At 37.0% G+C, this 23,224-nt stretch overlaps 2 protein-coding genes across 2 annotated transcripts in view; both read left to right on the top strand.

The window, feature by feature from the left end:
- The window catches only part of LOC113038647 (alpha-methylacyl-CoA racemase-like), a 12,700-nt gene extending 3,084 nt beyond the window's left edge, over positions 1-9,616 (top strand). Inside the window, exons 5-6 of the mRNA XM_026196242.1 lie at positions 7,161-7,347; positions 8,588-9,616. Coding sequence (XP_026052027.1) covers positions 7,161-7,347; positions 8,588-8,997 — 597 coding nt within the window. The 3' untranslated portion in view covers positions 8,998-9,616. The remainder of the gene's footprint in view (positions 1-7,160; positions 7,348-8,587) is intronic.
- A 748-nt stretch (positions 9,617-10,364) lies between these two features.
- On the top strand, positions 10,365-22,228 carry LOC113038639 (membrane-associated transporter protein-like). The gene is made up of 7 exons (XM_026196232.1): positions 10,365-11,217; positions 11,877-12,053; positions 14,284-14,618; positions 16,379-16,522; positions 17,914-18,037; positions 18,424-18,629; positions 21,554-22,228. Exons 1-7 carry the CDS (start codon positions 10,767-10,769, stop codon positions 21,767-21,769), a joined length of 1,653 nt encoding a protein of 550 aa, XP_026052017.1. The 5' UTR covers positions 10,365-10,766; the 3' UTR covers positions 21,770-22,228.
- Positions 22,229-23,224: the final 996 nt, after the last annotated feature.

Raw genomic sequence — 23,224 nt, 5'->3', positions numbered from 1 at the left:
ACAAATCTGAAACTCTGAACAGACTATTTTGAATGTGATTGTTTTTCGTCGGCTGGTTAGCTGAAGCCAATTGAGTGACTGGAAAAAGAAGCATTTGTGCTGGCTTACTTTCAATCCATACAATCAAATTTATATCATACTGAGTGTCATGAATTGTTTTTCCTCCCACCGTGCTAAAAATCCTTTTCCTCTTGTTGTTTTGACCAGCCACTGCATGGAATGGGGCAATTACAAGCCTGGTTTATCTCGATACAATTCTGCAATCTGGATTTTACAATAATTGCTTGGTTTTTCCTTTCAAGTTGCTTATATTGGCACCCGGGGCGCTGTAAAGGGGGGTAAACGATGACGATTCTCAGGGCCCATGACTAAGAGGTGGCCCAGAGAAGCCCCCAATAAAATTGTGGTGCTAAAAAAAAATATCCATCCATCCATCCATCCATCATCTTCCGCTTATCCGGGGCCGGGTCGCGGGGGCAACAGTCTAAGCAGAGACGCCCAGACTTCCCTCTCCCTAGCCACTTCCTCCAGCTCTTCCGGGGGACCCCGAGGCGTTCCCAGGCCAGCCGGGAGACATAGTCCCTCCAGCGTGTCCTAGGTCTTCCCCGGGGCCTCCTCCCGGTGAGACGTGCCTGGAACACCTCCCTGGGAAGGCGTCCAGGAGGCATCCGAAATAGATGCCCGAGCCACCTCAGCTGGCTCCTCTCGATGTGGAGGAGCAACGGCTCTACTCTGAGCTCCTCCCGAGTGACCGAGCTTCTCACCCTATCTCTAAGGGAGCGCCCAGCCACCCGACGGAGAAAGCTCATTTCGGCCGCCTGTATCCGGGATCTTGTCCTTTCGGTCATGACCCACAGCTCATGACCATAGGTGAGAGTAGGAACGTAGATTGACCGGTAAATCGAGAGCTTTGCCTTACAGCTCAGCTCCTTCTTCACCACGACAGACCGGTACAGCGACCGCATTACTGCAGAAGCTGCACCGATCCGTCTGTCAATCTCACGTTCCATCCTTCCCTCACTCGTGAACAAGACTCCAAGATACCTGAACTCCTCCACTTGAGGCAGGAACTCTCCACCAACCTGAAGTGGGCAATCCACCCTTTTCCGACTGAGAACCATGGCCTCGGACACCTGCAGGAGGGAGCGTAAGGGGCCGGTGCATAGAGGATCGGGCGACAGTCGAAGGCGAGACCCCCGACGACCCGATCTCTGGACACGGAATCTGGCTTTAGGGACGTGGAAAAAAAAAAATATTTGATAGTAAAAATTATTAACTATAATTTATTCTAATTTCTGTTTCCTGGTGTCAATAATGTATTTGTTTAGGAAACAAACGTCCGTGGGCCCCTCTCCCCCTCTCGATTATCATAAAATGGTTCAGTCCGCCCAAATTGTATCCAGTAACCAAGGCAACACAATAGCGCCGGCAGATTCAACTTGACAGAGAATGTGAAAATGCCTCAAAAATCTGGAAGTCAAAAACGGAAAGAGAAAAAAATAAGAGAAGTGAAAGAGGCAAAGGGTCGACAGCATGTTACCCAATATTTCACAATTAAAGGTGGGTTTGTTATTAGGCCTAAATTGTTAGTGGACCGCCCGTGACAATGATCGTAGTCTACGGCACTTTTCTGTGCGTACGCACGCTTTGTACACGAGGCCCTAGGTCTCTACTGTAGCATTTTTCGATAAGTTGGCACATTTCGATAGAGCAGGGTGCAGAGGGTGCACGCCCTTGCCTCACATGCATCCGGTGTCGGCATCTTTGTACGAGGCGGCGCCCACTTTCAGCACCCTGCTGCGGTCCACGCTGTTGCACCTGTCTTGCAAGCAATCTAACTTCATGAACTCAAACTATCAGCTGTTTGTGAGGATTCAGTGCATCTCTTGAAGATGATGTGGAGTTGTATTACTACACTGTCCCCTATATTGTCAAATACAGCATGATTAATCTCTGCCAACCATCTTCACATAATACTTTCACATTGTCTGATCCAGACCATCGGCAAAACTCAATTTAAACAGCGCAAAATGACTGCCTGTGGACGTTATAGGTAGAAATGATTATATTTCTGTTTTTATTCACACAATAAATATTTAAACTACTTTTAATGAATATTCGTGTAGTTTTAGGAAAAGTCAGGGAGCAGCAAGGCTTTGTGATTTATTTAGACAAAGTTATTGACAATGCAAATTTCTTAAACTAGTGTTAAAGATAATTAACATAAGTTTAAATGTTGCGGTTAAAATGACTGCTGGTGGCCGTTCTAGTGTTTAAAGTGCATGATAAGGGAACTCAATTTTCTCAAACGCACTTCAGTGTTTCCGTTACATTTCAACCATCATGTTAAAGATATTAGGTTAGATTAGATTAACTTTATTGTCATTGCCAGTGTACAGTACAAATATAAATATATGTGAATACACTATATGACACATGTACAGCTATGCACAGTATATACATTATACAGTACTGAAGTAGTGCAGTATTACAGAGGACAAATTACAGGTGTGGATATGGGATGGAGTTCAATTATCTGATTGACTTAAATATATGAGAATGATATTCAAAATACCATAAAAGAGCATGATTTATGTAAATTAATAATATTAACTCAGCTGTGTTGGGGGCCCTGTCAAGATTCTTTTCATGGGGCCCAAAATCCTCAGCAGCACCCCTGATTGGCACTATCTGTTTTCAGCAACATCGCTACATGTGAGTACTGTTAGAGTTGTTATTTTCCAAGTAAGGATGACCCATTTAGTAAGGAATTGCAAATATTGTGTTCAAGCCTATTCTCCATTGGGTCCTTGAGAGCCTAAATGTTCCTCCATATCAACGTACTGTTATTCACTTTGAACCTACTTTGAATTTGGACCTGTGGTTGAAACTATGAAATATTTAGTCGCAAAGCTCATCATTAATGCTTGCTAATTAATAAAGTATAAAAACTTTAGGGGAGTAGATCTCTCAAGCATTAGAAATTGAAATATTCATACCATTTTACAGCTCGCTGAGATTCTCATGCTTCATTGGTCTTCTCCTATAGTTTTAACCATTATTAAAATGTTTTAATTATATAAAAACAAATCGTCACAGTGGTTGATTATAAACACTCTCATATTGCCTACTGATATTGACGTTTGTAAAAATGGCATTCGTCTGTGAGCATCTGACATTTTCTAAAGGAAAGTGTTTGCTCAAGAGCTCATATTGTGTTCTTGGAGCACTTCCATGTTGAGAGTCTCTAAAGTCTACATCTACTGGAGATCAGCAAGAGAATCGAATGATGTAGCTTCAATATAAAGTTAACATAAAAGGGAAAATAAATAAAAAGGAAAACTTAATTCAAGTTAATTGACATAACACTCAGCTTTCCAGAAAAGTTTCAGTTTTTTCAGTTAGGAAGTATTCTGTTATTAGGCAGTGAGTGTATCAGAGTAATGTCCTTATGGTACTAATATACAGCTATAATACAACACATACATGTTATGTGTTTAAAGTCATATATTCGTATATTCAGTTAAGCAGATGCAAACAAACATGCAATGCTAGGTAGCAATCACAGCGTGTGCTTGTAATGATTACAGTATAAGGCTAATTTTAATAGTTTTATACATTGATTTATAGTTGGCATCACTCTGAAGACTTTGCATAGTGACTTAACAAGCTAAGTAATAATAAAGGAGTATTGTCATATTTATTAAACACAGTGCCTTGTGAAAGTATTTATACCCCTTCATTTTTTTCACATTTTATGTTGCTGCTTTATGTTAATTCAGTCTACACACTGTACACCATAATGAGAAAGCACAAAACAGATCTGTGCAAATTTATTAAAAATAAAATACTAAAATAAATACATTGCTTAAGTATTCATACCCTTAACTCAGTACATAGTTGAAGCATCTTTAAAGCTTCATGTTTTTTGGGGTACGATGCGACAAGTTTTGCACATTTGCTTTTGGCAAATATCTGCCACTCTTCTCCTCACCTCTTCATCTCTCAAGCTCTGTCAGTTTGAATGGGGGCTGGCAGACACGTTTCTCCAGAAATGTTTGATTGGGTTCAACTTCGAGCTCAGGATCTGGCTGGGCCACTCAAGGACTTTGACAGAGTTGTCTATAAGTCACTCTTGCTGTGTGCATAGGGTCATTGTCCAGGTTGGAAAGTCTGAAGTTCTGAATGCACTGAACAAGATTTTCATTAAGGATATCTCTATATTTTGCTGTGTTGAGCTGTCCTTCTACTCTGACGAGTTCCTCAGTCCCTGCTGCTGAAAACAGCCCCACAGCATGAGGCAGCACACTTTGTGATGATCTGTGCCTGGTTTCCTCCATACATGATTCTTGGGATTGAGGTTCATCAGATCAGAGAATGTTGTTTCTCACAATCTAGGAGTTCTTAAGGTGTCTCTAGTCTAAGGCGCTTCTCAATCCGTTGCTCAGTTTGGCCAGGAGGCCAGCTCTAGGAAGAGTCCTGGTTGTTCCATATTTCTTCTGTTCTGGATAATGTTGGCTACATGCTTCTGTCAACCTTCAATGCAGCAGAACCTTTTTTTTCCCATCCAATTGAATTTGTCACAGGTTAACTCCGTTTGAAGTGTAATAACATCTACAAGCGATATGAATGCTCCTGAGATAAATTTCAAGTGTCCAAAAAATTATTTAAAGGAATTATTTCAGTTTTTTTTTTTTAGTTCTAATAAATTTGTTACTTACCTGTTTTGTGCATTTTTCATAATGGTGTGAAGTGTAGATTGGTGTGAAAAAAAAAAGTTATTTAAAGCTGTTTAACAGAAGGCTGCAAAATAATAGAATGTGAAGAAGAAAAAAAGAAAGGGTATGAATACTTTTGCAAGGCACTGTTTATGTCATTTGATGTGTATAATTACATTTGACAATTGCAATATTTTCTTTCCATACTAATAATTGCTCTAGTGATCCTTTTGTGTTGAGTCATCCAGCACACATCAAGTCTAGTTCACACTTGCTGTGTTAAATCTGTGTGTTAACCCTGTTGGTCTTTGTGGAAGCAGTTTAAGGTTTGCTGACACATTGGTCAGTTCTTTAAATGGCCTGTTTTGTCATGATGCACTAGGTTTTCTCTGCTGAAAAAAAAAAAAGGATTGGCAATTGCTATTCTGCTTGTTAATTAAATATGACATTTCACTCAGCCCTAAGTGGATTTTTATGTGTTAGAAAACCTCAACCAGACAATGGAGCTTCAATTCGACTGAGGTTATGTAATACTCTAACACCGTTTGATCTCTGCCACTTTAAGCTCTTAAGGAAATAAACAGTGGTAAATATAAAGCGTAATATGTGAAAATCCAATATTGAAGCACCTCTCACATTAGCAGTTCAGACCTGGAGCAGAACTGCAGTGCTAGAGGAGAGTTTAGCTGTGTGTGCTCCAAGCTAATGTCAGTGTGGGCAGGAGCTGTGGTAATGATGATTAGATGTTTGCCTGTTAGGCAGTAAAGATATCTGAAGCACATTCCCGTGAGAGTCACCTTGCCGCTTTCTGATAAAACCTGTCGTTTGATACTGACAGCCGCTTTTAGCGACGTCAGTGTTATTAACCCACAAGGCAGGCAAATAGTGTTTCACTTGCATGCCCATTTGGATGTATTATACCCTGCAAACTTTGAGGTTTTTAATTTAAATACTTATTAGAAAATTAAAGAGATTACCTGGGTGTTTTATCAGCATTTCATAATTGTTATGCAACATTTGTTTTTGGGCAATGTCAGTTTAAATCCCAAATATTGTTTGACCACTGTTGTCTTCACATTTACATCCAGACAAATTAACCGTAATAAAACATTATACACGTCCTCATTATATTTATAGAACTAAAGTTAAATATTCCACGTTGATACATGGGTCTTTTTCTTAACGATATGAAAAGTGGAAGTATGAAGAAATAGTTTTTTGAGGCATATCATAACATATTCAGTAATTATGCCAAGCGACAGGTGTCTTCTGGGAGAGTGGCTTGTTGGTGGTCAGGCCGATCACATGCACAAATAGAAACCCAGATTGTCATTGTCTTTTTGAAGGCTGCTTTAACTGGGAAATATAAGAAGTATATCCACATTAAAGTTCATTTTGAAAGGGCATAGTCTTTGAAATGCATGTAGATGCATCAGTCTGGAGGATTTGACCTACAAACATTTCCTTTCATCCGTGAAAACGTTTCTGGAACACTTGCTTCTGACCCTTTAACCTCAGCCTTGATGCCAAATTTGTCATCAAATGATTCAGTTCAAGATCTAAGTGCCATAATTCTTTAAAGGGGTCAAGTGATGTCATACATATTTAACATAAGTCTACTTATGCTAGTGAGTTTATTTGATCAAGACAGTCACATTCAAATTTTTCACCCTTTCTCTGAAGTAAACAGCCTTTATTTTTATAACTGCTGCCCCTTTGAGAAATGTCCCCATTGCATGTTATTAACTGCATGCGTTGCTTCCCCTGCCACTGCTCACACAACCTTTATTTGTTTATTATTGTGTAAAACATAGTTTTTGCTTTCCCCATCCTTCAATAACAGCCTTTGTGAAGACTGTACAGCATTACATTGTGCCTGGTTCATAAAGTCAGTGCTGAAATACGCCACACAAACTCTGTAAATCAGACAGAAAGATCAGGGACCTTTTATTAAAAATAAATGTAATCAATTTTTCATAAGCATGGACTGATATTTATGTGATGTATTCAGTACAGTATTAACTTCGTTTTTGATGATTAGTTTAGATAAATGCTCTTTTCATCTGAAGGTTACATTGTTTTCATAGGACATCAAGCTTTATTATGCATAAAAGATCAAAGACATGTTGATTACTCATGATATGGCTGCTTTTGAGTCATGCTGTGCCATGATGTAGAAATCAAACTACTGCAAACCTTACACTGTGGTGTGCTTGTATTACAAAGTTGGTTAAATCTCCCCCTGCCATACCATATTTCTATCTTATTCAGTGCATTCGAGTATGTAAATGTATGCGATTTATAAATACAACTCCAGCTGCCCCTGATGAGGATGTAGCCCTGCTTATTGGCAAGCACCCTGCTGCTCTATACTTAAAATTCAGTATGATAGAATTGTGGCGAATAATGGGTTAAATGAGTGATGCTTGTATTTATGTGTAGGTTGAAGGTGCAGCATATGTCGGCTCCTTCATGTGGAAGTCCCGAAGCCTCGGCCTGTGGAATCGTCCACGTGGGGAAAACTTGCTGGATAGTGGTGCTCCGTTCTATGACACGTACCGTACGTCTGATGGAAAGTACATGGCAGTGGGAGCGATTGAGCCTCAGTTCTATCAACAGCTTATTCAAGGTCAGTGTATTATATTTCTTCTTAATATGGTCCTGTAGTGTCATCTTCAGAATATACTGGACGTTCTCATGGTGTGAATAGCTATGAATGTTTGCTGTCTCAGTCAGAATAGCTGTCTGAGGACATTTAGTTTTTTGTTAATGGAAAAATCTGAAGTGTTTACAGGCAGTGACTCAAACACCTGAAGTTCCACTCTTTTTTTCATTCATAAAGATATTATTAGTCACCATAGATGTTTAAAAAGATCCATTATGGTTACTCTTAATTTGAAATATGGTTACTAAAGTTGATCTTGATGTGGAAAATACATATTAAAAAAACAGGATCGGAAAAAATGATGTGCAAATACTCAAATAAATAAAAAAATCTTAGAAACTTTTGTTTTTAGTTTAGAATTTTGTTATTTTAACATTTTTTACATTTTATTTCTTATTCTTTTTAATTATATATATATAATTTTTTTGTCTGATCTCATTTTGTTCATTTCATTTTCTTATTGTTTTCATATAAAATATTGTGTGTGTTCTAATTTTTGCATTTTAAGATTTGTATTTTTTTCTATTCACATCTTGCTATTTTATTTTCTTGTTCATTTTAATTCTATTTATTCTCCTATTTTTGCCCTTTATGGGGTTAATACTTATATTGCTGTTCTAATATTTTTGCATTGTTTGCATATGTTCTTTATTATTTTCATCCCTTTTCTTTTTTTTGCATTTTTTTTCTTTATCTATTAAATATTCTTTTATTTATGCGTTTTATTTTCTTAGTTTATATATTTATATAATTATATAATATAAATATAATTTTATTTCTCTGAACACTGTACGCACTGCACATCTGAACATCTAGATGCTTTAAATTCACCTGAAATAAACCTGAATGACATTGAAGTACAATTTACCACAAGGTTCTCAGGGTCACATTGTTCTGTCTATATGGTTGTCGATTTTGCACAGGCATGCAAAGATTAGGAAGGAGCCACAGGATGCTTCATTTGTATGTGCATAGGGATTCATCCTACACCCTGATGACCCAAGTGCTTAATCTTGCTTTGAAACCATAATAAAAGTATGTCTCATAAGTCACCTGCTGTGGCCAGTGTAATGCACTAATGGCTTCTGGATTCATAGTCCTTCATGATCTCTTTGATCTTTGTCCTCTATACTCCTTTATTGATTTTTTTCCTCTTTTTAATTTATTTTTATCTCCCTCATATAATTCTCTCTCACACCTACAGGTTTGGGCTTATACGAGGCTGACCTGCCCGCACAAATGAGTGTATCGGATTGGCCGCAGCTAAGGCAAACATTCACCCGGGTGTTTGCCAGCAAGACGCAGGAGGAGTGGATTCGAGTCTTTGACGGGACAGATGCCTGTGTCACCCCTGTGCTGTCTTTTGATGAGGTACTCTCTCACCCCCACAACCAGGCACGGGGGTCATTCTTCAAGGACTCTCAGGGGGAAATTAGCCCTCGACCTGCACCCGTTCTGTCCCGCTCCCCTGCGGAGCCCTGTCACTCCCGGGACCCCTTCATCGGAGAGCACACTCGCTCAGTGCTGAAGGAGTACGGGTTCGAGCAAGCACAAATAGAACAGCTCTTATCTGCCGGTATTGCAGAGTGTAACGAAGCCAAAGCGCGTCTGTAAATCAAAGACTCTGACTGGAGAATCATTAAACTCTGTGGCCAATGATGCAGCGCGGGAATCTGAGCTCTTGAACTCCTCCGTCTTGTTGAGTGAGTGTGAGGGGGCATTTCAGAACAAAATTACCGTCCCTTGTGAATCACTGGGTGCTGCAGTGGACTAAATGATCCTGGGCTTTTGAGTAAAAAATTACTCAAAATTAAACTAATTTGTAATTGCAGCATAATTAAAGCCTATTGCAAACATTATGTCTTAATCTTAACATCCAAAAATATTTGTCAGTAATTGCATCATTCTTTCAGCAAAGATATTTCACATTCACTTCTTTTAAGACCATTTTGAATAAATGGTATGGTTGAAGGCATTTTATTTACAGTTGATTAAAGTGTACCACTTTTGGTTGTGAATTGAAATACTTGACTAATAAGTGTCTTCAGCAAGAAGTGCTCAGTGTGAGTCATAGACTAATTAATAGAGTGAAATATTTGCCTTTGCCTAATTATTAGGGAGTGCTGATGACCTAAGATAATGGTATGAGGATAAAACCAATTAATGATTCAGCTTAAGGTGAAGATTTCTGCCATAATAATATAACTTGTATTAAAGTGTAACATTTGGTGAACAACGTAGTGGTCTTTATTATGATACAGGTGGCCGTTTTTGTGTGGTCACAGAAATGCTTTGTAACATTATAAATGTCTTTACTGTGACTTCAATGTAATGCATCTTTTCTCAATGAAAGCATTCATTTCTGTTACCGAGCCCAAACTTTTAAACAGTAGTGTATTTTCAAAATTAATAAAAGAGACCATAGAGATCAAGACACATTTTCTTATCCTTGAAGATTGTGATCAAAATAATGAAAATGAGACTTTAAAGACTGTATCTGGCTTCAAACAATGCTTCTTTTGATAACATACTCAATCCTCTTTTCTCAATTCAAATACTATTAGTAAACCCAAAGAATGAGTTGCATAAAGCTATTTCATAACTACTCTAGCCTGAAATCAGTTCTCATTCACGTAGAAGATATGTGTGGAATGTGGTATTTTAATGCATGTGACAACATCTGACCGGCTCCCTGTGATCCACAGCTCGACCTCTGAAGATTAAGTCCGAGGGAGAGAGTGGGTGATGTTTCCGTAAGAAGCTCACATGATTTTTTTGAAGAGCCTCAGTGAAAGTCTCATGACAGATTTGAGTAAACCAAAGCAGCAGGAGATAGTCGTGTGAATGGAGAGGCAGCATTGCGTGGGGTTGTGTGCTTTGACTCCGCTTTAAATGCATTGCCTTTTCTTTCCAACCCCCTTGAAGCCGTCGGCCGAGGAATCACATGGTGCACGTCACTTGATTTACCCCTAATGGGCCACCCTGCCATGCAAGACCACAAAAGGATAATTGTTAGGACTACATTAAACTTTTTCTAACGTTTCCGTTCCCCCAAACACTCTACTGTTCTCTTTATCTGATAGATATGTGCTATTACATTAACCACGAATTGTTAGTTCTGAACTTCTAACCTGTTGTAACCCAGCAGGAGCAAGAGAAGAACATCCACCGCTCATAATCTTTGTCACGTGCTTACAACCGACTCCACCAGCGGCCTTTGGCAACAAAAACAAGAAGAAGAAAAAAAAGCGAGGCTTACTTTCTTGATCTCAACCAGACGACCTCCTCTTTTTGTTCGCCGCTCAGCTGACGTTGTAAATACTAGTTTAGAGCTTTATCGCTCAACTATGCAGTAGGAATTAAGAGTTTCAAGACCGACCACCATGACTCTTCTAACCGAGGACCAGCCTTGCAGGTTCTCCGCACCGGACAGCCCGATCGCATCCATGGAGCAATACCCGGTGGAGTCGGGGCAGAAAGAGGACTATTTGGACTGCATGGAAACAGCTGTGTTTGGAGCGGTGGAGCCTCCGAAGCGCTCCAGAGGAAGGCTTATCATGCACGGCATGGCCATGTTTGGAAGGGAATTCTGCTATGCCGTAGAGGCAGCTTTTGTCACGCCTGTGTTGCTGAGCGTTGGACTCCCCAAGCGCTTGTACAGCCTGGTGTGGTTCATCAGCCCTGTTTTGGGTTTTATCCTGCAGCCTGTCATCGGCTCGGCAAGCGACTACTGTAGGTCCCCATGGGGCCGAAGGCGACCATACATACTCTTGCTCGGGATTATGATGTTAGTTGGCCTGACTTTATTTTTAAATGGAGATGCGGTCACATCAGGTAGGTGCAGCCTAAATAAATGATGGATCGGTCAAGTTACTTGTGTCTAGGCTGGTAGTTAAAGAATCTACAGCTGGCAATGCATTTTTAAAAATGGTTAGCAAATTAAATTTGCTCTCCCTTGACCATTAAAGATATTGTTAGGTTGAAGAATTAATTTTTTCTCTCCTTCTGTATTTTTCACATTATATCAAATAGCTTTTTTTAATGAGCAAGGAGATGTGAGTCAAAAATAGTAGCTGGACATTGCATGTTTTTTGGTTTTGTTTAGTTTTTTTTTCACAGCATTATGGGAATCTTTATCTATTTCCTACCATAGTTCCTATTAAATACTACAAATATAGAATTGTAAGTATTTGCAATAAAGAGTACTTGTTAATTTACCAAGCATACACATTTAAAATACTGAAGAAAACAACTGTTTTCATTACTACAATTACGTGTTTGGCAAAAAATTTTAACAGTCACACTTTTAATAATTAGTAGTTTATTTAGTTATTTATGCATTACAAAAGACTACAAAATAGGAGTTTTGTCTCCTGAGCAATGGACCTTAAGTTTCGACATTTCTAAAAAGTTATATTCAATAGTATTTATTAGCATTTGATGCATAATGTGCTTTTGATGAAACTAAACATGATGTTGTTTCTCTCCTCCAGCTGTACTAGAGGACAGAAATGTTAAAAGGACATGGGCGATCGTAGTGGTCATGTTTGGAGTGGTGATGTTTGACTTTGCGGCGGACTTCATTGACGGACCCATTAAAGCTTATTTGTTTGACGTGTGTTCTCATCGTGATAAGGAGAGAGGGCTTCATTATCATGCCTTACTCACAGGTAAGAAGCAACATTTGCCTTGCTTCACATGATGAAAAAATATGCCTTTATTGATGTTTTTAAATGCACTGAATGAATGTGAATTTCTTTGCAAAACAAGCTGAATGTAGCAAAGAAATAATAGCTTTTAAAACTTCAGAAATTTCTTAAAAGCTGTATAGTTACCTTGACAATGCCATAATCAACACCTCTTTGTGTCTTCTGACTCTTCTGTTGCTGTGGAGATGTTGTGCATTATGACATAAAGCCAGACTGATGTGCCTAAATGTTGCAGTGTTAACCATTTTTGTGCTGGTGTGAAAGCAATGTGAAGCTGACTGACAGCATTTGTTTTGTACAAATGGTGTTTTTTTTTTTTTTTTTGGTAGAGGCACTTTTGAAAGCTTCCAAGTGTTTTATTTCGACTGAACTTCAAGTACTTTTGTGAAATTGGTTATTTCCTCACCCATTTATAGTAAAAAAAAAAAAAAAAAAAGTGTGATTTTGTGTCTGTCTGCTCCTGGTGCTCAGACACCGAAGGGGTCGGTGTGCACTCATAGTATCCTAATCCAAACAGGCCCAGTCATGTGCTGAGATCATGGGTTGGAGCTGAGAGTTTCAGAGCCACATGACTGGATCACTCCTGGGGCTCAGGGCTGGGTGGGTGTTTGTGTGTAATTGTGCGTAACCTTCCATACACAGTTGTTTTTTGTTGTTGTTGGTATACTTTTACTGAAAAAAATATACCCTGCAATGTAACATTAACATTAGCAAATGTCAACCTTATAATTAATCACTTGAAGTTTTTTTTTTTGAAGAAGAAGAATTGTATTTGTTTTTCTGTATATTAACCACCTGTCTTCAAACTGCAACATGATACTTCTTAAGTTCACAATATCTATCATAATATCTATTTAGATTTTTTTTGTTTATTAGTGTATATATTGATTATACTGTTATATAAATACAGACATGATTTAATTACTGTAAATGCTTTTGGAGGTTTTATTCATCAAAGAATCAACCATATTAAACTTTTAAAAAAATTTTAACCTTGAGGATGATAATATGAAATGTTTCTTGAGCAGCAAACCAGCATATTCAAACGATTTCTGAAGGATCATGTGACCCTGAAGACCAGAGTAATGATGATGAAAATAAAATGAATAAATGGGATTTTTAAAATTTTTAACTTTAAATTGTAATATTTAAATTATATAAATGCAGCCTTTGTCCGCATAACAGACCCCAAACCTATGAACATTATTGTATCTTAAAAAAAAAAAAATTGTTGCTTTGTCCTTACAATAAGAAAGTTAAAAATACATCTCTTGTCCACAGTTGTGTAATATCTGACCATGCTTTTACCAGCATTGTCATATATGATAACATTACTTAAATAAGGTACTTACGATGTCTTTATTGTGAGGCTTTCCCTTTTGTTTCACATGCTAAGACCTAAACAACATCTTGTAGGCTGAAGTGAGGTTTAGGTAAAAAAAAACAAAAAAACAATGGCACAGCCATGTTATGACAAACCCTGTCACGCCATAACTGCTGTCAGCAGCTCCAGCAGAAAAACACAAGGGCTTCTGTATTTAACACGTGTGTGATGTCTGAAAGATTTCCTGCTGATTCAATATATGAAGAAAGAAAATCATTCTGTGGTTTCAATTCAGTCGCTGAAGTGAATAATAGATAAATCAACATTCCTAACATATTTCATTCATTTCATTTAGCTGACGCTTTTATCCAAAGCGACTTACAATTGCTATATACGTCAGAGGTCGCATGCCTCTGGAGCAACTAGGGGTTAAGTGTCTTGCTCAGAGACATATTGGTGTCTTGCAGTGGATTCGAACCCGGGTCTCTCACACCAATGGCATGTGTCTTATCCACTGCACCAATACCACCCAATTTAATGTGACAGAAACATTCTTTTTATATATAATGGCAAGAAAGAGGTTTCAAGAATCTGTAAAATTATATTTCCATTGCATTGTAAATAAGCTTCCATTGCCTCGTGCACATTATTCCATTATAAAGGTTACTGTTGTAATTGGTGTTGCTTATACATATTTATTCATTCCTAAAACGAGAACAACCCTTGTTAAAAGTACTTTTAGTGCTTCATCTTACAGTTGTGGAAGGTTTTTGTTTTTTACAAACCGAGCACAACTCATCGAAACTTTTGATTGGGTTTGATTTTCGAGTGTGATTTTTCAAAGCAATCTGCTGTGCTTCCTTGCAGGACTAGGTGGAGCATGTGGATACCTGATTGGAGCCATGGACTGGGGTCACTCTGCGCTTGGTTTCGCACTGGGTTCAGAATACCAAGTTATCTATTTTTTCTCATCGTTGACCTGGGGCATTTTTCTCACCATGCACCTTTTCAGCATCCCAGAGAAACCACTGCTGACAGATCACGGTTCAGCCGCCTCGCTGCTCCTGGAAGAACCACATCATAACGGCTACGGCGCGGTACATAAAGAACCACCCCCCCTGCCTGAAATGAGGCAGCGCTCGTTCTCTGCCCTGAGTGAAGCCAATGCAGTCACGCCCAGTGTCAAGCAGCCTAGCAGCGAGGTTGGTCGTTTGTGTTACCTTGAATCCCTTTCATGTGGCTTTTATTCTTGGCTTCAGTCTGCACCCAATTTTCCCTCACATTTTAATGACCTGTTTCAGACCTTAGTGCATCAGCCTTTTTGAGCTGTAATTAGGCGGCCGCTGGATACTCATGCCTTTCACAGAAACAATCCCTCTTTTGGTTGATACTGAAAATCAGCACAAGCTTTTTTCCCGGTTTTTAGAAATGCAACAAATGATGGCATATGAACAGTACTTTGTAGTAACGTTATAATTACTTATTATGGTCATTGTGTGTAACTTAATTATGAAGTGTGAAACATGTACACGGCTCTCAAAGTTCTCAATATATTTTAATAAGTCATTAAGTAATAAATCAGGCCTAGGTTTACCATAAAACCATTTAACATAATATAGCAGCATATAATGAGTCAAAAATTCTGAGACCACTATAAAAATGCTGCTGTTTTGTATTTGAATTAGTAAATTATATATATATATATATATATGTATATATATACCATTTATTAATGCTGAAAATGTCAATTTAACAGCAGTTAGGCACTGCGTTTACCTTAATAAGAATTTGTCAGAATTAATTGGAAATATACAGTCACACAAAAATGAATTTACCCAGGTGAGCTGATATTATTGTTACTAATAAAATGTCTGTATATAATCAGAATATACAGTAGGTTTAAAAATGTGTTGTTTTATATGCATAACAGCAAAGTAACTTTGAACAAACTTTGACCAAACTTTACTTTTATTTAATGTTCGTATCAAATTTGTAGTGCCACTAATGTATAAGGGAACTGTAAATCTCACTAATCCTGTGTGACAAACATCACAAAATCTGCAATCTGTGCCTGAGGAAGAGTTCTGTTCCACCAAACTCTGCTCTTGGACAAAAGGTTCAGAATATTTAGTTCTTGTTAATACAGTGACGGCGGGAGGCTTGTTTCACAGGCTGACGGATAGAACACTGGCTTAATAAGGCTGATAAAGCTCTCAAATGAAACGCAGAGAGTAGTAAGTAAATACCTGAGGGAAATTGTATTCAAATTACAGGAGACATCAGTTACTTTTCATGCATGAGTGTGTTTAAACACTAAATCAGTACAACAGGCTAAACGAAGATGCGAAGCGAGAAATGTGAGGTTGACAGATTTAATTTTGGCACTAGAGAAGCATTTTTTATGTGCATCCGTAAAAATGTCCAGTAAATTTAAAATGAAAATGCATGTATAATGTATATGTACATATAAATACATGGTAAAACAGTAAATTCCTAATGACAATAGTAATAATAATGTGCTTCATGCATATATTGTTCTAGTATCTTAATGGTATATTTAAATTTGAGCATTTATGTAGTAAAAATTAGCAAAATAATGTTCCTGTTCCTCAGGAGGGTGAGTTTTAGTGATAAACTTGGATTTTATCTCCATATTCATTACAAGACCTTATCTACATCCATATTAGGGTTTCATCAGCACATATAGGGAAATAGTTAGACTAACCTTCAAATTGCATCAGTTTATTTCTGTTTTAAAGTATGTTCTCTTATCCCAGTATAATGTGCAGAGACAACTGTAGGATCTCTATGTTTTATATATATCATAGCTCACCCAAATAAGCTTGGTTTGTTAAATGCACCATCTACTTTTGCTGTATTCTTAAATATTTATTGGTAATCGCATTAAGGTTTTGAACCTTTCAGTAGATGGTATTAACCTGTGTGCATAACTTTGTTTCAGGTACAGAAGAGAATGACCCTGAAATCTCTGCTGTCAGCTATGATTAGCATGCCCAGCCATTACCGCTGTCTGTGTGTGAGTCATCTGTTAGGCTGGACGGCCTTCCTGTGCAACATGCTCTTCTTCACTGACTTCATGGGGCAGGTGGGTGACGGAGGAAGTTGGAGGAATTAGATTTGCCGGTTGTGCTTCGTTTGCACATCCCTATCTTTAAAGAGAGGGCTCAAAACAGCCATTAAATACACATGCTGACACTTATGTAACAGCACCACACTAATGCCTTCAGTTGAAGTCCCTAAACTATGACTGACTGTAAAGCTGCTATAGGCAAACTTTTGATATATTTTTGTGCGTAAAATCATGTTAGCTTAGTAATCGCTGCCAGTAAGATGTCGTAATGTGTTTTTATTTTATTTTTTAAACACTCCTATGCTCGCCAATGCTGATCAAAAACACCAGTAATATTGTAAAATATAATTACAATTTTAAAGAACTGTTTTCTATTGGGATATATTTCAATGTACTTCAAGTAATTTTCTTAATTTTCAAGTAATGGCAAAACTGAATTTTCAGCATTATTTTTTATTATTCCAGTCGTCAGTGTCACATAATAAATGACCATACACTAGAATGATAGTGTAACAAAAACTGTTGATGCTGCTAACTTAAACACATTTTTGTAACCATTGTGATTGTGAAAGAAACCAGACTGCCAAAAGTATAGCTTAACAAAAGAAAGAAAAACAAAAACATATTTTCTTATATTCTGAAAAGCTATCATATCTCTAAAAACGTATTCATCTTTATTCATTTAACAAGCCATTAGATTTCAGTTTAGTACTGAAGAGTAGCATCTGAAAAGATCAATAGAATCTCTGAATTGTGGTTAAAAGATAGCAGTTTCTTTATCTCCCCCCCCCCCCCCCCCCCCCCCACAGCTAGTTTATTCAGTGCTGAATTGAGATAAATGAGTAAGTCTCTTTGTAGGCGGTCACTGTGTACAGAAATGTGTTCTGCTGACCTAAACAGTGTGGAACAAATGTTCAGGGCAGTGATTGGCCATTTCACAATTGATGCAGTGAACAGACATACTTGACAGGCTGTATTAGATGATCAGATTTTCAATGTGATAGCAGTAACAAAAGGCTTGATGAAATCAAGAAGATGTCTCCAAAGCCGAGGGTTATTAAAGGAACTGTAAGAACCTTATGACCTGAGCTTTTGAATGAAAACGACCACTTAAGCATGCATGTTAACCTTATTGAAAGCTAATTTGAGATAAGACTTCTAAAACTCTCAGTAGCCTTAAAACAAACCTATAAGATCACAGCAGAGCAGAAGATGCAGTGGTTGAAAGGAAAAAGCCTTGTGATGTTCTTTTACTTCACTTGAGTAGCATAATGGAAGCAGAGACACCTGTGGAGAGATTTACTGGCTCTGTACTTACCATGATTTTACCCCATTTGACTAATGGATCACCTTGCTGCATGCTTTATCTTATGTAACATCCCTGGGATGTGTGTATTCATCTCTAGATTGTGTACAAGGGGAATCCCTATGCTGAACACAATTCCACCTCATATGCGACGTATGAGAGAGGGGTTGAAGTGGGCTGCTGGGGCCTGTGCATCAACGCCGTCTCCTCTGCGCTCTATTCATGTGAGTAATATTGAACCATGACTCAACTGTTCAATCTTCCTGACTTTATTAAACCTGCACTTTCTTAATGCATCCAGCCAAAGAAAGACTGTTCAATTATAGTTTGATAATACATCGCCCTACCAAGTCTGTTTCGGTTTGAAATTGGATAATACACCTTTTCATAGTCTTTCGCTTTGATGGGAGAATCACAATCCTATTCAACACCCTGTCATTCTAATTAGGGCCTCAAGTCATGTGTCGCTTTCAGAGGGAAGACATTTTATCACTATTATGAATACGTCTGATCTGTTAATCTTTTAGCTATTCATCCGATTCACCATTTGTCCTGTGTTGAAGGCTATTGTTGGAGTCTGCTTTAATGGTTTCCATATGTGTCTATCCAGATGTGCAGAGGCTTCTCCTTCCATATATTGGCCTGAAGGGACTGTACTTCCTAGGCTACTTCATGTTTGGCTTGGGAACCGGTCTGATCGGCCTATTTCCAAACATTGTGGCCACGCTGACATTGTGCAGTGTGTTTGGAGTGATGTCCAGTACTCTCTACACCATCCCATTCAACCTCATCTCGGAGTACCACAAGGCTGAAGAGGTCAGTTATACTAGAGGACAAAAGTCATTTTAAAGGGGACATGAAAATCCTCAGTTTGAGTTCTACTTATAATGTTATCAAGATTTATACATTGAAAAGCACAATTTAGAAGTAATAATCTACCCCCCCTCCCCAATCAACACTCTGTTTGAATAAGCTTGATGGGTTTTAGACTCAGAAGTAAACACCCACTGCTATGCCATGTGTTTTAGGCAAAAAAAAAAAAAACATAAATACTAAATATATATCAAATGATCTGTAACAACAAACAAAGCAATAGTGATCACTTTTGATTTCGTTGTAGAAGTACGTTTGCCGTTCTCGTCATTTAAGCGTGAATCGGTGGGCGAGGCTAAACAGGCAGTGATGTAGAAGCAGGCACTGACCTTTGAATTGAATTGAAATTTATTTGACAAGTTTATAAAACTGTAAAAAATACAAGTATCCCGTACACTTTAGAAAAATTGTTGAGGATAAAAACACAATAAAGTCCTTGGCTTATTTCCATTGCGGCCTTCGATGTTAATATAAAAGTTATGGCTATGTGCAGAACAGACAAAGCAATAATATTTACACATTATCATATTATAAAATCTAATTTTTATCAACATAGTAGAGAAAATTCACCAATTAAACAAAAACAAATAATAATTAAAAAATATATTTTCTTCATCAATCTTCATCTTTTTACCAATCTTTTAAAACTCAAAATCTTTTATTCCCTTTATTGAAACTGTTCATTTATTCCATACTATAGCACTAGTATATAAAAACATATTTTTACCAACCAAACTCTTAAATTTAGATGGACTAACATTAAAATCACTACCCTTACATTTATAGGAATGCTGTTGACTCACTATATAAAAGTAATTATCTAAATAGCTTGGAACCACGTAATTTTTTCCCCACAGTCAATAAACCCAACTTCTTAAAACTTTGGCTATGCAAATGTGATTGAGAATGCACTTTTAACATGATCCGAACTTATTTGTTTTGAGCCTTTTGCAATTTATTTTTCATAACTTGGGAACAACTGCTATACCAAAAGGAGGGAACAAAATCGAAATGGTGTTAAAAAGGAATGAACATCTAATAAATCAGCTTGCCTCCCTAAAAACCTAGTTTTACCACATATTTTTATTAATAACTTTCTAACCATAAAATCACCCGTTCATTTATTATCTATTAAACAGCCCAAATAATCTACTGCATTTTTAACCTCCATTTCCACATCATTAATCTTAATCAAAAAGGTATCATCATTTAATTTCATTTTAGATGCAAAGAGAATGGCCTCAGTCTTTCCTGCATGTAAAGAGAGTTCATCTAAAAAACATTTAGACATCACTTGTAGCTGCAATATTTTTCAATTTGATCATAGATAACTCTTTCCAAAACAGGCCTGTAATTAGCCATATTTAACTTGCAAGCTTTCTTATATAATGGTATAACTCTAGCACTTTTAAACTCCCTTGGTATTGTTCCTTGTTCAACTGATAAATTTAAGATATATGATACGTAAGGAGCAATCACTCTAGCAGAGCCCCTAAAAAATTTAGCAGGAATATTATCTATCCCAGAAGCTTTATTTATTTTTATTCCATTTAAACTTTTAAGATCCACCTCACTTTTGGAAACTGGTCGCAACTTAAAAAGAATCTTGAATAATTCCACGTTGCCCATAAAAGGATTTCACTTGCATCTTAATCAGGCCGCTCTGGAAGTTGGTTATATAATTTATTAGCTAATGATATGAAATAATGATTAAAAGTTTCAGCAACCTTCTTTGGATTAGAAATTAAATTCTCCTCCACCTTTAGGTTAATATTTGAAGACATCACCTTTGCAGTATTTGAGTATTATGACCGTTAAATTAAAACTGATATAACTAAAGATCAAGGAAATTTTTATTTCTAATCACCCCTTTAAACAGTATATTGAGAGTTTTGTAAATTCTTTAATCTAGAAAATATACTTTTTTAAAAAGATTTTGTGAAATTGAGTGTTTAAACCAAGCTTGTTTGTGGTTCTGTCTTTTGAAAAAGTAAATTGTTTATATATATTTTTTTATTATTGCATCTAATGCCAAGAGTTATAAAAGCCTGTCAGTAAGGGCTAGTGTACATTCAGCAGGTCAGTATCACAAAATAAACCCTTATGTGAAGATGGTGGGTCTTCCATCATCCTGAAGGCATTTATTTAGTGATTTTAAAAACATTCTTACTGAACATTATTCCACTTATTACTATGATATTTACCGAATATGTAAATACATTAAACTATGATACTGATAAATACTGATTCGAAATTAAATCATTTTATTAGCTCGCTTTGTAGAATCTGATGTTTAATAGATCTGCCTTTGGCATTCACCAAACACACCAACGTTTTTCCCTAAAAAAAATAAAACTAAACCTAAGAAGTATTTACCAAGAACGTTTCTTAATTCTATATGCTTCACTTATTTTAAACATTGATTTTTCACTTTATTTGGCTTCAATCTAAAATCCCTGAGATGTCTGAAGCACTAATACAGTTGCAAGGAAACAGAAAAGGCAATTACCAATCTAAATCCCTCCCTAGAACTCTGATCGAATTCTAATCAAAATGTTGATGCATCTTGGCATGTTACTTGCATTTGAATTGTTCTCACTGTTATGTGTTAGCTCAAAATGTAAATTTGCTTGGAAGTTTATGAACATGCCGTTTTATAACTAAGAGCAAGGTATGCTCTTTACAAGGTTTCCTAGAATCCACAGATATTCACCGAAATGATATTTCAGATCTTCAGATGATAGAAACCTCTCTTGTGATTTTCTTTTTGCAATGCTTTATAGACGTTTCTGTTATTTTACGTCCATATGAAAATTGTCTAGGATTATAGCTTTTTTTCTAATGCAAAACTCTTTTTCTTTTCATAGGAGCAAAGGAAATTGGGTGGTGATGAACGAGCTCTGGAGAGCCGTGGCACTGGCATGGACTGCGCAGCTCTTACCTGCATGGTGCAGCTGGCTCAGGTCATAGTGGGAGCTGGTCTCGGAGCCCTGGTCAATCTAGCAGGCAGTGTGATTGTCGTGGTTCTCTCTGCCTCAGCGGTATCCCTAATTGGCTGCCTCTTTATTGCTGTCTTTATGTGATGTACAGATTAAGCCTCAAATAAATACACTTTCTCTATCTCCTCTGTTCGCTGAGAAAGAGCAGGAAAAAGAAAGGAATAGACACATTTTAGGGTATTGTTCTGGTTGACTGTTCGCTGATGCCATCAAGTCTTTTTCTGTGCACTCCAATTCACATGTCACATTCTAAAATAATAACCTTCATCTCATCATCAGTGAAGGTTGAAAGAAAGATTATATGTAGGCAAAGATCAGTTGACAAAATTGCAGGGTTTGGATGTTTTGTTTATGCATGTTCATTGTTCTTTTAAGATGAATTGTCTTCGAGGGAATGCATATTATCATGTCTTCCAAACTCCATTTACTTTTGAATATTATCCTAATATTCACTTTTAACAAAACAATGCCTGGATTTAGACATATCAGATTTACTTTATTTGAGTGTTAATCAATAAACTGTTGGCATAGAGCTGTGCCTTAGATCTGAAGTGTTTCGTCTTGTAATTATATATATATATATATATATATATATATATATATATATATATATATATATATATATATATATATTAGAGCCCGACCGATATGGATTTTTGGGGGCCGATGCCGATGCCGATATTAACTCGAAAAGAGCCGATTTATAAGCCGATATTTTGATTTTGAAAATAAACTGGATATTAGACCCATTTCCTATAAGCTGCACTTACATAACATTCAATGGCAAAATATCTGCCTGTTCTATGTATGTGGGCTGTATAAACCATTTTCCAGAAGGGATTTATGTAAAAAAAAGCCTTAGATTACGGTCTCAATCACTAAACAATTGCACATCAAAAGTATATATTTTTTAACGATCAAAAAACAGTCTGATTTTAAACATTTAACACTTTTACTTTCTTCCAGTTGAAGCTGATTTTAACAGTCTGTGTGTGTACTGTAAATAAATTATAATACTAAAGTTAAAGTATTTGCAGAAGTAGTCCCACACTTTTGCTGCTACATCATTCACCTTTTTCAGCCATCTGTAGGCAGAAAGAGAGACATAGAAAGAATAAGCATGTGTATTAATAATATCACCATGTATCATTACTCATGTCATCATTAGAGTTATAATAATAATAAACAGGGATCTCCTACATAGGCAAAAATGAGAAATATATATATATTTTTTTATTTGTCAAGCAATAGGTATTAACCTCCTTATATTTAACAATATTATTTCAACATTTTCCTGTTATGTCTGTAAAGCTGCTTTGAAACAATATGTAAGAAAAAAAAAGAAAAGAAAAAAGCGCTTGTTCAGCTCACATTTATTTACATGTCCCCTCTGATTTAATCATTTCTGACGCACCTACTGTAGTTACTGTAACTACACTATATTTGCTCTCACAGACACATTCACAACGGACCCGTATATCTTCTCCTCTTCTCTTTGTGCAGTCTGAATCAAAATGGTTAACGTTAGTGCCATGAACA

This window comes from Carassius auratus, chromosome 21 (assembly GCF_003368295.1).
Source record: "Carassius auratus strain Wakin chromosome 21, ASM336829v1, whole genome shotgun sequence".
NCBI classification, from domain to species: Eukaryota; Metazoa; Chordata; class Actinopteri; order Cypriniformes; family Cyprinidae; genus Carassius; species Carassius auratus.
The sequence above is the reverse complement of the archived record's forward strand: the minus strand, read 5'-3'. Positions and strand labels throughout refer to the sequence as shown.

Coding starts and splice junctions, on each gene's coding strand:
- LOC113038639 (XM_026196232.1), top strand. CDS start 10,767: ATGACTCTTCTAACCGAGGACCAGCCTTGCAGGTTCTCCGCACCGGAC. Junction 11,218..11,876: donor TGGAGATGCGGTCACATCAG/GTAGGTGCAGCC, acceptor TCTCTCCTCCAG/CTGTACTAGAGGACAGAAAT. Junction 16,523..17,913: donor TCACTGACTTCATGGGGCAG/GTGGGTGACGGA, acceptor ATTCATCTCTAG/ATTGTGTACAAGGGGAATCC.